Source organism: Lynx canadensis, chromosome B3 (genome assembly GCF_007474595.2).
Source record: "Lynx canadensis isolate LIC74 chromosome B3, mLynCan4.pri.v2, whole genome shotgun sequence".
NCBI classification, from domain to species: Eukaryota; Metazoa; Chordata; class Mammalia; order Carnivora; family Felidae; genus Lynx; species Lynx canadensis.
Window position 1 is genome coordinate 701,802 of NC_044308.2, and position 12,458 is coordinate 714,259.

At 62.0% G+C, this 12,458-nt stretch overlaps 1 protein-coding gene across 1 annotated transcript in view; it reads right to left on the reverse strand.

Annotated features, from left to right (window-relative positions):
* The window catches only part of RASGRF1 (Ras protein specific guanine nucleotide releasing factor 1), an 89,794-nt gene that overhangs the window by 39,375 nt on the left and 37,961 nt on the right, over positions 1-12,458 (reverse strand). The window contains exons 4-5 of the mRNA XM_030318532.1: positions 8,276-8,368; positions 5,636-5,889 (exon numbers count right to left, since the gene is read on the reverse strand). Of these exons, the coding sequence (XP_030174392.1) occupies positions 5,636-5,889; positions 8,276-8,368 (347 nt within the window). The remainder of the gene's footprint in view (positions 1-5,635; positions 5,890-8,275; positions 8,369-12,458) is intronic.

The following is a 12,458-nucleotide window of genomic DNA, read 5'->3' on the forward strand; positions in this document are numbered from 1 at the left end:
CCTAGGCCCCTTCCCCGGCTGTGTGACCTCGAGCGAGACGCCGGACGTCTCTGATCCTCAGGTCTTTCACACAAAACGTGGAGGTGCGACGGGACGCACCTGCCACTAACGGGACTATTTCAGTGTGGGGGGGGGCACTCAGTCACCGCTCACTCTCCACCACCCTTTGGGGCAAAGTTAAGGGAGCAAAAGACCCAGTGTCCCCAAGCACCAGCTCCGTCGCCCCCTGACGTGCCGGGGGATGTGCTTGGTGCTCTCCAGGCAGCCACACCGGCCCTGGCTTCCCTCCGGCACCCCCTCCCCGCCCACGGCTCTGCAGGCAGCTGGCCCCAGAACACAGCCCAGTCTGTCCTCACAGCTTGTCTCCTCGGGGACAGACTCCTGCTTCCTCCTGCAGCCCCTCCCCCCAACCATTCCTCCCCTCCCCCTCCCCCCGGGAGAGGTGGAGGGTCTCCCCAGAGCATCTGGGGCTTGTCCTGAACCAGACGGGGAGTCCCGTAGGATGCTAAGGTCGTACACCCTATTCTTGGACCGGAAAACAGAGGCCCAGAGACGAAGAGTTGGGGCAGCCGGAGCCTCTGAGCCCCGCTTTCCCTCTCCCCGAATGTTCTCTGTGTCTGTGCTCTCTTCTCGCCCCCGCCCCCTTGTTCTGCTGTTCCAGGCACCGGGTATTTTCCCCCAGGGGGGGCTGGTGCAGGAGCTGTCCCCTCTCCCAGCACCACGTGCCCTGGGGTCTCGCTCCGGGGTGGAGGGTGCTGAGGGGCGCAGCGATGTGGGGAGCAGAACGTGGGGTACCCCTCATGTATAGAGGGGCTCTGATAGGGGGGCTCTGTGACCCCAGGGGGGAGAAGGAGGGCTGGGAGGGAAGTGCAGAGACAGCGGGGGCAGGTGGGGTGGGGGAGTCGGGGACAGAGACAGACACCGCCTTCAGGCTGAACAGCAAAGCCCATGACCCCATTATTCCCACGAGACACACAGACTGGAAGGGAAACGTGGCACCGGGGGAACATATCAAGAATCCACGTAGAGGACACCTGAGTTCTCATTCCAAGCGTGGTCATTAGGGAGACCTGACTCTCATCTCCCTGAAGTCCCACGAGAATGGTCCCCCAGGTGTGGGGACACACGGATCCCCGACCAGAGACACCCTCAGGTGTGGACACACGGATCCCCGACCAGGGACATCCCCAATGTGTGTGGACACATGAACCCCCGATGAGAGACACCCCCAGCTGTGGGAACACATGGATCTCCGGCCAGGGGCCACACCCTGGTCTGAAGTCATTTTTTTATTTTTAGGCAAATCCCTACAGTGACTTTTGACGGGGCTGGTTTCTGTCTCTTTGTGGCCCCTGAACTAGTCTGTTGGGTGTACAAATACCAATTCCGAGAACCTTCAGGCCACATGTGAAGACCCTTCGGGCAGTTCAAAACCAAGAGACTGACCCAAGGGTGTGTGAGACGAAGGGAAGACTGTCTGATCTGAGACAGAAGAGTGGGTGTTAGGGGACTTTCAGGGGATCTTGAGGGAGCCCGGGGGCTCTGGACTACCTGGAGTTGCCACCCCCAGGCACCTCCAGCCGACAACTGCTCAGGCTGCACCGAAAAGGAAACGCACCTTCTGAAAGTCCAGTACTGCACAGACCTCTGTAGTAGCACGCTGGGAACGTCATAAGCTGGGACTATAAAAATATAGCTGACAAAGCATCCATTTTAAAAGTATACACTGTGAGAATTTCACCTGTAATCTTACTACCTAGAAATTACCATCGTTTCCCACCTGACAGGAAAACAAAATGATCTCATTGTGCATTGATTTGCTTTTAAAAAAAGCCTTGTTACGTTCAGCACTTTTCCTGTGTATCGGCCATCTGAATTCCTTCCTTTGGGAATGGCCTAGCCGTGTCCGATGACTCTCTTCTCTTATTAATTTTGCTTAACGTTTATTTATTTTTGAGACAGAGAGAGACACAGCATGAACGGGGGAGGGGCAGAGAGAGAGGGAGACACAGAATCTGAAACAGGCTCCAGGCTGTCAGCAGAGAGCCCGACGCGGGGCTCGAACTCACGGACCGCGAGATCGCGACCGGAGCCGAAGTCAGACGCGTAACTGACTGAGCCACCCAGGCGCCCCTCGTTGTTCTTATTTTAAAATGCTGTTACTTATATGTGTGTACGTCTTCATTTGAACTTGAAGACTGGCTTGCTATCCTGCACTGACCGGAATTACGTTGCATTTACAGAACATCTTGGGTGAACGCGGCAACTTTACGACACAAAACCTTTCCGTCCAAGGGTGGCCCGCTCTCTGTTGTTGTATAGCCTGCAAGCTTAGGAGGATTTTTACATTTTTAAGTGGTCTGGAAAGAAACAAAATAGTATTTCACAGTATGGGAACATACGTGACACTCACAGTTTAGTGTCCATAAACGAACGGAGACTTAGGGGAACACAGCCACGTCCATTCATTCGTGGATCGCCCATGACCGCTTAGTTTCCGCACAGACCGCATGGCCCACACGGTCTAAACTATCTGTCTGGTCCTCTACAGAAAAGGTGTGCCGATCCCTGGTCCACGTGAATAGTGTCCCTGAGCTGTGCAGTGCGTAGCTGGTACAGCTGTACGCTATGGCCCTGAACTCACCCACAGCAAGCGGGACTCAGACACGGAGTAAGTCATTATTTAAGTGTGATGGCTGCCACCGAGGGCAGCACGGGACCCTGGGGACACATAAGCAGGGACACAAGCCGATGGTGGCAAGGGATACGGGGACGCGAGCCAAGGAAAGACATGGAGGCAGAGTGGAGACACCCGTCCAGGACACAGGGTGGGAGGCGTGTTCAAGGAAGAGGCAGTGACCTGTCTGCAGGATACACCTGGGAAGAGCTCCTGGTACCCGGCGCCCCACCGGAGCCCAGAAGGCGTGCCTCACCCAAGGCCGATGCGAGGTAAGTGGGCGGGGCCTGGCCCCTGCACCCCCACCCTGCCCTCTGCCCATTCACGGCCAGTTCGCTGCCTCTGTCCAGCACGTCCCTCCCGCGCAGACGTGGCTCATTGATGGTGCACACGCCCCGACCCCCCCAATCTCCTCGACCCGGGACTGCAGGCAGCCCTGCTCACCAGTCACAGCGGCCTCGGTGACAAGCCATCTGTCACCTGGCGGGATGCCCCTGCTCACCGGCATCGCCCGTCGTGCCCGGCAACGGGGGCCGGGCGTGGCTTTCACCACGGAGAAACAGCGCCAGTCTGCAAGCTCGTGGTCTGGCTGAACAAACCCGCCGCACGCTTTATGTGAAAGATCTCTCCTCCCTGGCGGAGAGGCACAGCGAGCCCCTCCCCGCTCGGCGGCATCCTCCCGATCGCCCACCTGCGTGCCCAGGGGCGCTCTCTTCCCAAGCTCCGGCCGACGACGCTACCCAGTCAGCAGCGGGGTTCTAACGGGGCTGTGCATTTGAGTCTGAAACTCCAGCAGAAAGTGACGTGCAAAATGTCTTCTGGTAAGTGGGCGGCCTCTGCCCTTGGCCTGTGAGACACCGACCTCTGCGCTGTGGTGGGAGGCAGGGGCCCGAGGCTCACTGGTTTTTCCTACCGAAAACAGTACAGAAATACAGAGTACGTTGACCGACTCAATATTGAACCAGCCCTGCCTTCTCGGCGTAATGACGTACCGTTCTTTTTATGTAATTCTGGATTCAATCTGGAATGTTCTGTATCTGTGAGATCTGGTGGGAGAGATGCTTTGCCTGTTTTGGGTGCTAGGATGACACTGGCCTCCAGGAGGAGGGGGGACGTGCCCCCTCCCCGTTCGACGTGGGTTCCCTTCTCCGCAGGGGCGTCATGGGGGGGCTTTACTGTGACCTCAACGTCTAACTCCCACTGAGCAACCTGAGCGGGGCTCTGTGCTGGGTGCCCTGTACGGACCTCTCACTGGACCCCCCGACACCTGTATGCTCCTCCGCCGGCCCCTGCTGACAATCAGGTCGGCGCTCTGGAGGCCTTAGGAATCGATCAGGCTGCTGCTGTTTGGAGCAGATCAGTGAGGCCTGGAAGGCGAGTGCCTGTCAGCCTGGGGCCCGCTGCCGACCGGGGGGCACAGGGCCTGCAGGGACCTTCTGGTACCGGGAGAGGAGGGGGCTCCTTCCTTCCTGTCTGTTCTCAGGTAAAGGCACCCGGCCTGATCCGTGCAGTCATTAAATGATAAAAATATAAAACCATAAGATATTTTTTTCAAACGACTTCTGAACAAAGGCTACGAGCTGATGCGAATACTCTTGACGGAAGATTCCAGGCTAAACGGGCGCCGTTAAAGACAGGTGAAGTGTGACAAAATCACGGGAAGGTGAAGGAAGTACCAAAGCACACCCTTCTCTCAGTGATTGTGATGAACGCTCACCAAAGACTTGCAAACTGGGCCAAAACCGAGAGAGACACGGATGTAACGACGCCTCCAGGCCCGGCTGACCTGTGGGCTGCAGACCCACTTTGTGCGACTTCTCTGATAAACACGGTCTGGCCACAAAGGTATTTTCTCTGCCTGGTGACGTTCGCAACACTGTCGTCTTTTCTCTAGCTTGTTCGTTGTGAGGATACGATATGTGATACGTGTGGTGTACAAAATACACGTAGATAGACTACCTTTCCAGCAAGAATTCGGGTCAATGGCAGCCTCCTAGTAGTTAAGATTCGGGGAGTCCAAAGTCATATGTGGATTTCGGGGTGTGCGCCCCAACCCCCCGAGTTGTTCGGGGAGGTCACCTGGGGCCTCCCGGAGCCTCCAGGACAGCGAGCCACCCGCAGTTACGTGAAGCTCCCCGCCGCAGCGTGGGCCGTGACCCACGGCACCTGTCACCCTGCTGGAGAGGCAGCTCCCTGGGCTCCACCCCAGACCTCGAGATGGAGACGCGCAGGCGCTCACGGCGCGTGTCCGCGGACCGTGCCGTGCTGCCCGGGACACCCGGCAAGCCACCGCGCCTGAAAGATACCGCCGGTGGAGGGCCGGTTTCGGCCAGTGACACGGCTGCGCCGGGCGTATTTTGGGAGGGTCACACGGTGACCCGCTGTAATTCCTGGGGGGGGGGGCGGTAATCGCTTATAAACTGCGGTCTGGTTTTTTTCCCCTGTTTTTATCCCGTTTACTCAACTTTACTACCCACTGAGAAGCGCATCTAAACCATTTCTCGAGAAACTCCTCCGACCACGCGGTTGACGGCAGAAGAGCCGCTGCTGGCTCGCCCCCGGGCGCCGCCAACCCCACGCGGGCGCCAGAGTCCCCTTCCGGGAGAGACGGCCGCTGGCACGGAGCCCGGCCTCCAGGCGGTTACGGCCGCGTCTGGAGGCCGATTCGAAACGCGCTACGTGGCCGCTCTGCCGACGTCTGCGCGGAACGATTCTTAGCCGAGGGCCCGGCGGGCGCCGTGGGGAGGCGTCCGGCGCCCCGGCAGGTGCCCGCTCGATGCCGACAGCACCCCGCCCCCAGGCTCTGTCCATCAGAGGCGTCTCCGGACGCGACGTCCCGGCGGCGCGCCTCCACCCGCCCGCGCCCCGCGCCCACGCTTTTCGGGGCGACTTCCGCCCCCGGTGACGGTGATGGGCTGACGGCGGCTCAGGGGCCCTCCGCCTCCGGGGCCGCCTCACCTGTTCAGGAAGATGCTGCTGACGTCGTCGTGCGTGATGGGCGGCTTCTTGGAGCTGGCGGCCATGCGCAGCGGCCGCAGGAAGTTGTTGACCAGGATGTGCAGCTGCTGAACGTACTCGGCCTCGGCCTCCAGCATGCTGAACACCACCTGGTTCCGCTTTCGCATGCTGTCGGCGTGCGGCGAGCGGATGTAGTCCTGGATGATGGTCTTCCACTTGCGCCTGCACAGCCAGCCGCGCAGGAAGCTCTGGACCTGGGAGGCGGCGGGGGGGGGGGGGGGGTGCCGTCAGGGGAGGGGGTCGGCCGCGAGGGCCCCGGTGGGGGGGGGTTGGGGGTCCGTCGGGGGGGGCTTTGCCGCCAGGGACCCGGCGTGGGGGGAGGCTCTTCCGCGAGGGCCCCGGTGGGGGGGGGTTGGGGGTCCGTCAGGGGGGGCTTTGCCGCCAGGGACCCGGCGTGGGGGGAGGCTCTTCCGTGAGGGTCCCGGGGGGGTGGCGGTGTTGGGGTCCGTCAGGGGGGGCTTTGCCGCCAGGGACCCGGCGTGGGGGGAGGCTCTTCCGTGAGGGTCCCGGGGGGTGGCGGTGTTGGGGTCCGTCGGGGGGGCTTTGCCGCCAGGGACCCGGCGTGGGGGGAGGCTCTTCCGCGAGGGTCCCGGGGGTGGCGGTGTTGGGGTCCGTCGGGGGGGCTCGACCGCGAAGGCCCCAGGGCAGGGGGGCTCCATCGGGGGGGCAAGGCAGGGTCGGGCGCCTCCTCTCGCTGCCTCCTCCGCGGTGGGGTGTGCAGGGAGGTAAGCTGGGACCAGGGCCTGGCCTGCCCGCGAGACCCTGGGTGAGTCGCCGGGTCCCGTAAGCCGCTTTCCCATCTGCGTGAAGGGGCTAAGGAGGGGGCGCCTGGACTCCACGTGTTGCCCCAGGAGCTTTGCTGGAAATGTAGGTGCCAGGCCCCGCCCCGACCTCTGCATGTTCCCCAGACCCCCAGCTCGCCTCAGAGGCAGGGGACGTGTGGCCCTGAGTCCCTGTCACGGGAGGGGCTGGGGGCAGACGCCTGCCAGGCCGTGCTGGGCCTCCCTCACTCCTCACCTCGTCCAACGACTGGCCTGGAAGCCTAGAAGCCTCAATTAACGCTCATCGGGATGGAGGGTGATTGGCAAATTGAACAGAATGTGGCAAATTGGTTAATCTGGTGCTTGGGGCCTCAGCAGGGCCTGCCTGGAGCCCTCCTCTGGCCTCTGCGGTGAGATTGGCACAGATACTTGGTGGGCATGTAGTTGGGCCACTGGGCGCAGCCGCTTTGGCAAGAGCTTGGGAGAGGACCTTGACTCGTGGCCACGGAGACCACTGTTTTCCGACGCACCTGCCTCCAGGCCAGGCACCACCCGGCTCCTGCCGCAGGGTTGGGGACCTGGGGATCGCTTGCTGGGGGCCGGGCACAGGTGCTCATCAGAACCTCAGTGGAAAGGTGTGCGGACAGTCAGGATGTGGATGTGTGGCTGGGGGGCGTCTGCCCTGGAGAGGCGGCCGGCCCTGAGTCTGGACCGCCCCCTTCTAGACTCGGAGGCTCTCTCCACGAGGGAGAGGCCTGCCTGAGGCTCCAGGAGGGTGGAGATGGAGGGAGGAGGATTTCAGCAGGCACAGAGAGATGTTCCACCCAGAATGCTTCTCCAAACGGGCAGAGAAACCCAGGGGAGCCCCAGCAAAGGGGAGCCCTGCCTGGTGGGGCTCGGCTCAGACCTGGTGGCAAAGCCCAGTGCCTGAGGGGGCCTGGCAGGTCCCACCGACGACGCAGGAGGCCAGCTGGTGGGGACTAATGGGGCTTGCGTGGGCAGCAGTGTGTCCTGGGGACAGAGGAGGTGGCTCTGGAGCTTGGAGGCTGGGGTTTCAACGTCACCCGGAAGCAGCTGTGTGACTTGGGCAAGTGGCTTTGCCTCTCTGCGCCTCAGCTGCCCCCCATGTGAAATGCGGATGATGGCAAAACCCTAGAGGGCTCTGCGTGAAGGGTCTGACGCATAGAAAATGCTTAATGAATGTTGGCTACTTCTATTTTTGAGAAACAAAATCCAGATGGTTTAGCTTCTAAAGCACTGGCAACAAACTAAAAAGAAAAAAGACCCCCAGGCCGTGTGGGTTGAAGACCCCAAACACACACACTTCCCCCTGCACCTGCCCCCACTGCTGCCCCAGGTTGTTGGTCGGCACCCTGCCCCCTGCACCTGCTCCCATGGCTTCCCCAGGCTGCTGGGTCAGTACCCAGAGCCACTGGGCGGGTCCCCATGCCATCTGGGCTCCCACAGATCACAGCAGCAGGGTCAGCCTTGGGGCCCCGTGGACTTCCAATCCGGGGTATGCTGGGGACCAAAGCCACGAGGGGAAGGCTCTGCATGGGGAGGGGACTGTGGCCTTAGGAGGCTGTCCCGTGTTGTGGGAGAAGCTCCTGGCCGACAGCCTCTCGGCCTGGGTTCCCGTCCCGGCCCCCCACCCACTCCCTCCGCTCTGGAACCTGCCCTCCCCACCTATAAATAGAGTGCATCCAGTCCAAGGCCGGGGCTGAGGAGGGGGTGGCCGGCCCTGGGGGTGGAAAGACAGTCGGTGACAGTGCCCACCCCGGGCAGGGCCGGGAAGCTCTCAAAAGAGGACAGTACACACCTTCTTAATCTTCTTGATGTCACTGTCCTCGTCGTTGGGGGTGACAGTCTGGGTGGACTGGATGCGCTCGTTGTCCCTGAGCAGAGTCGCGATCTGTAAGAGACGAGGGCGCGGTGGTGAGTGGGGGCCCCCGCCCCACCAAGGGCTCCTGTCCCCTGCTCTGTGTGCGGCTGCCCACCTGCACACCCAGGCCCCAGCTCCTGGCGAGAGGCCCCCGCGCTCTCCGGGCGGCGGGCACCCCAGTGCAATGTGGCAGCTTTGGCCTCAATCTGTGATTCTCCTCCCCACAGCCCAAACCACCAGCCCCTTTATTTCTGAATTTTTGTTGTGGCAAAACAGCATAGAACAACTCTTTAAACCAGTTTCAGGCGCAGAGGTCACTGGCATGAAGCACAGTGTGCCGCCGTCCCCACCGTCCATCTCCAGGACTTTCCACCTTCCCACACTGAAACTCTGACCCCATTAAACCATGTTTCCCCCTCCTCTGGCCCCACCGTCCAGGTCCTGTCTTCCGTGAACTTGACTCCTCTAGGGACCTCCTGTCACGAGTGGAAGTGGAACCCTACAGAACTTTTGTGTCTGGCTTAGTCCACCTGCTGCGACGTCGTCCGGGTTCGTCCACGCTGCAGCAGGGGTCAGCAGACCCCTTCCTTCTCCTTCTCCTTCCTCTTTAAGGCTGGATAGGGTTCCGTGCTGTCTGCACACCGCACTTGGCAATGCACTCACGCGTAAGCGGACACTTGGGTGGTCCCCTTAGTTTTTCCGACAAAACCCTGCTGCCGTCAGAGAAAAGCAGGTGGCGGAGGCAAAGCCGGGCCGGCTGGCTGTCCCCTCCCCTGGGCAGCCCTGAAGCACTTCTCCGACCGGGAGCCTCTGTGGAAACCGCCGGCCTGGAAACACAGGACAGCCCCGCGGAAGGAACGTCCGAGCTGCCCTAAAAAGCGTCCATCCGGCCGATTTGGGGATCGTGCGTCAGCACCTCCATCCGGCCGGCCGATGTCAGCAGAGCTGCAAGAACAGAACCGAGGGGCGGGGCCCGGGACAGGGGGTGCCTCGGGGACCCAGCCCCGCCAGCCTCCTTCCCGCCACTCCGGGGCGCCTTTCACGGGGGCTGTGGACCCCCATTCAAGAGCTGGCATCCCCCGTCTCTGCCTGCCACTCTCATCAGAGTGCTCCCGGCGCTCAGCACACGCCTGCGGGCTACGTCCACGCGAGGGAATCGGACCGGCAGCCACCAAACGAACAAACGGCAGGCACAGGAACGCAGGGCGGCCGCGCAGGGGAACCTACAAACGCTCCGGGCCACAGCGCCCTCTGCAGGGCGTGTAGCTCTGTCCCGTCGAGGCCGCGAGCCGCGCCGCGGGATGAATGGGCTCTCACAACTGAGCACTTTTTGGAGCAAAACGGGGCAGTCACCCCTCTCCACGCCCCGGTTGCTAAAATTACCCCAGCCTCTGCTTGCGGAGTGGCTGAAAATATCCGAGGAGCATTCCGGCCGGCGCGGACCCTTCTTCCTCTCGTTCCCCCTCCCCCCACCCCTCCCGGCTTGTTTTCAGCTCTCTGCAAACATCTGCACGTTGGCAGAGGCGGACTCTTTGATCCATACGCCAGAGGGCTGAGGACACACGCACGCGCACGCACACACAGGCTCTTAGCTCAGAAACGTGGGGATGCCCGGTCAACACCCCCACCTCTGGCCCGACATTATCGCTTCCCAGCGGCCGTCTGCACACGGTACCCTTTTCTCTGTACAGCGGTGACGTGCGTCTGCGTGTGTGCACACACGCGTGTAAGTAGCCTGTTCTTAAAACTCATGGTGCTCTTCTCGGAGAGACGCTTTCCAGGACGACTCCTCGGCAGGGGCCAGGGTGAAAAATGGACGCAATTAGGTCAGGCGCTGTGTCGCTGCACAGGGGGCACTGGAAAGCCCTGGGGGGCGGACTCTGGGGAGCCGCGAGCCCAGGGACCCCGCAGAGGTCTTGGGCGGTGGCTTCTCCCTGCCAGGAGCTGGCCGCCCCAGTGGGCCCACAGAGGCAGCCTTTCTCCCCACCGGGCAGGTCCCTCTGGGGATGGCTTGCTGGGCACCCAGGGCCTACTCGGCTGACCCTCGTCAGCGATGGCCACAGAGAGCTGGCACCTTGGCTCCTACCCCAACCCGCTGGCTCGCACCCCGCTCCGGCCCGGCCGGGCTCACGCTCCCAGGGCGTCTCGCTCGCCCTGCCCACTTGCGACCCTGCGGCCTGGCTTGCTCGGCCCATCGGGGGCAATCCCTCGCTTGCCACACACTCTGGGGCCCTGAGCATCGGCGCCCGCCCCACCGCGCCCCCAAGATGGGGTCTTTGGTGCAGAATGCACTTAGCGCGGCAACTGACAGCGGAATGAGCCCACGGTGTTGCTTTTTGCTAAACAGCCAAGGTTTTGCTAACGATTTCTGTATTTCTTGCTTTTCAAACAGCTGCCGCACAGCCCAGCTCTCTTCCCCTCTCGACTCCCTCTGGCCTCTTCTAAGCCACACAGGCGTCCATCTTAGTCCTCCCGGGCCAAGCACGTCCTGGGGACGTCTCTGTGCTGGGCTCTGGTGAGACACAGCCGGAAGTGGGTGAGTCAGATCCCCCTGGGGGCTCCCAGCCTAACAAGGGGGTCAGACGCCCCCAGAGGTCACTCACTGTCCGACAGGACAAGGTGAGAATGGAGGCGTGCAGCTCCTGCAGTGTGGGGGGGGGTCTCACCAGGGAAATAGCAAGGGGCCATCCAAAAGAGGTTTTGAAGGACAAGTCGAAGTCTGACAGGAGGGCGATGGGACGGAGCCCGTCCAGCAGAGGGGGCGGTGTGAACAAGGGCACGGGGCAGCAGGGGAGGCGAGGAGCGAGCCTGCAGGCAGGGAGGTGGGCCTGTGCGGGGAGGGGGTCACACGGCACTGTCCTGCTCCCCCAGCGCGGTGTCCTCGCCGACCCGTCTCACGTGGTGGGGGTCCACGTCAAAGTCTGTTTGCAAGACTGGTTCCGAACGAATCCCTGAACCAAAGATCTCAGCGGTTTCTTCCAGAGTCAGACTCCAGGATCCTGAGTGCTCCGGGCCTATAACTGAGTGCTCCAGGCTAGTAAAATATGGCAACAGCCTCTAAACTCCTACCCTGCCCTGTAGGCCCTACGTTAGCGCTCCAAATTTACTTCCAACCATAAATGGAGGGAAGACAGCTACCGAAGCAAGGAAACGGAGCCAAGCTGAGCATCCCAGAGATGCCCCTCTGTCGTAGAAGGTCCTCAGAGCTCTGTGGCCTGACAGGTGCTCAGGGGAGCCCAGAGACCCAGCAGAGATACACAGCATGGTGCGAAGCTCTGTCTGGGCGTGATCTGCAGGGAAACACGGCTGCGGGGCTGGAGGGGGGCGTGCACACGCACTATGGGGCGGGCGACGGGCTTGGTAGCTGCAGGGGAGAGGTGGGTGAGAGACCCCCGTGACCGGAAGGGCAGAGGTTGTGAGGGCAGCCGTGTCTTCTACCTGTTTTGGAGCAGTTTTCGATGGCCGTGGAAGCCCCCCCCCCCCCCCCCCCCGCCGCTGTGTCCAACCTTTTGCACAGTCTGTTCTGTATTTTGCACACCAGCTGCATCGGGGTTTGGGGACCGAAGGGGGAAGCAGTCGGGCAGTCGTTAGACTCTGGGTCTCCTGCTCGACGACGCAGGACTGGGCTTCACGGTCCTCTGCCACCCAACGGTGGGCGTGGTCCTGTGATGCGCCTCTGTCCCCGGAAGTGTGAGGTGTTCCCCTTCCCACGCGTGAGCCCGGGGCCCGTGGGCCGTGGCCCCAACTCTGGTGAGAGCGCGGGAGCCGGGCCCACGCTGGACCCTGGGTGCGTGAAGGAGCAGCGCTCGCTGCCTGAAGCCCCCGCGATGAGGGGTTGTGGCCGCCGAGGTACTTGGGCCACCCTGACAGGGGTGTGTGGTGGCCACCGAGGGCTGCCTTTGGGCCACTGCTGTGGACAGGGGAACCGGCTGGAACCAAGAGGTGGCCAGGAGAAGGCGAGGCCCTGCAGGACCTCGGGACGTGCGAGAGAGGGCGCCGGGGTTTGTTTGGCCGTGGGAGGTCAGGGGGACCGTGGAGGCTTGGGGCCACGCAGGCGACACTGTGGTGGGTGAACGTACACCCTTCCTGCAGGCCCGGCTCCTCAGGAGGAGGAAGTTTC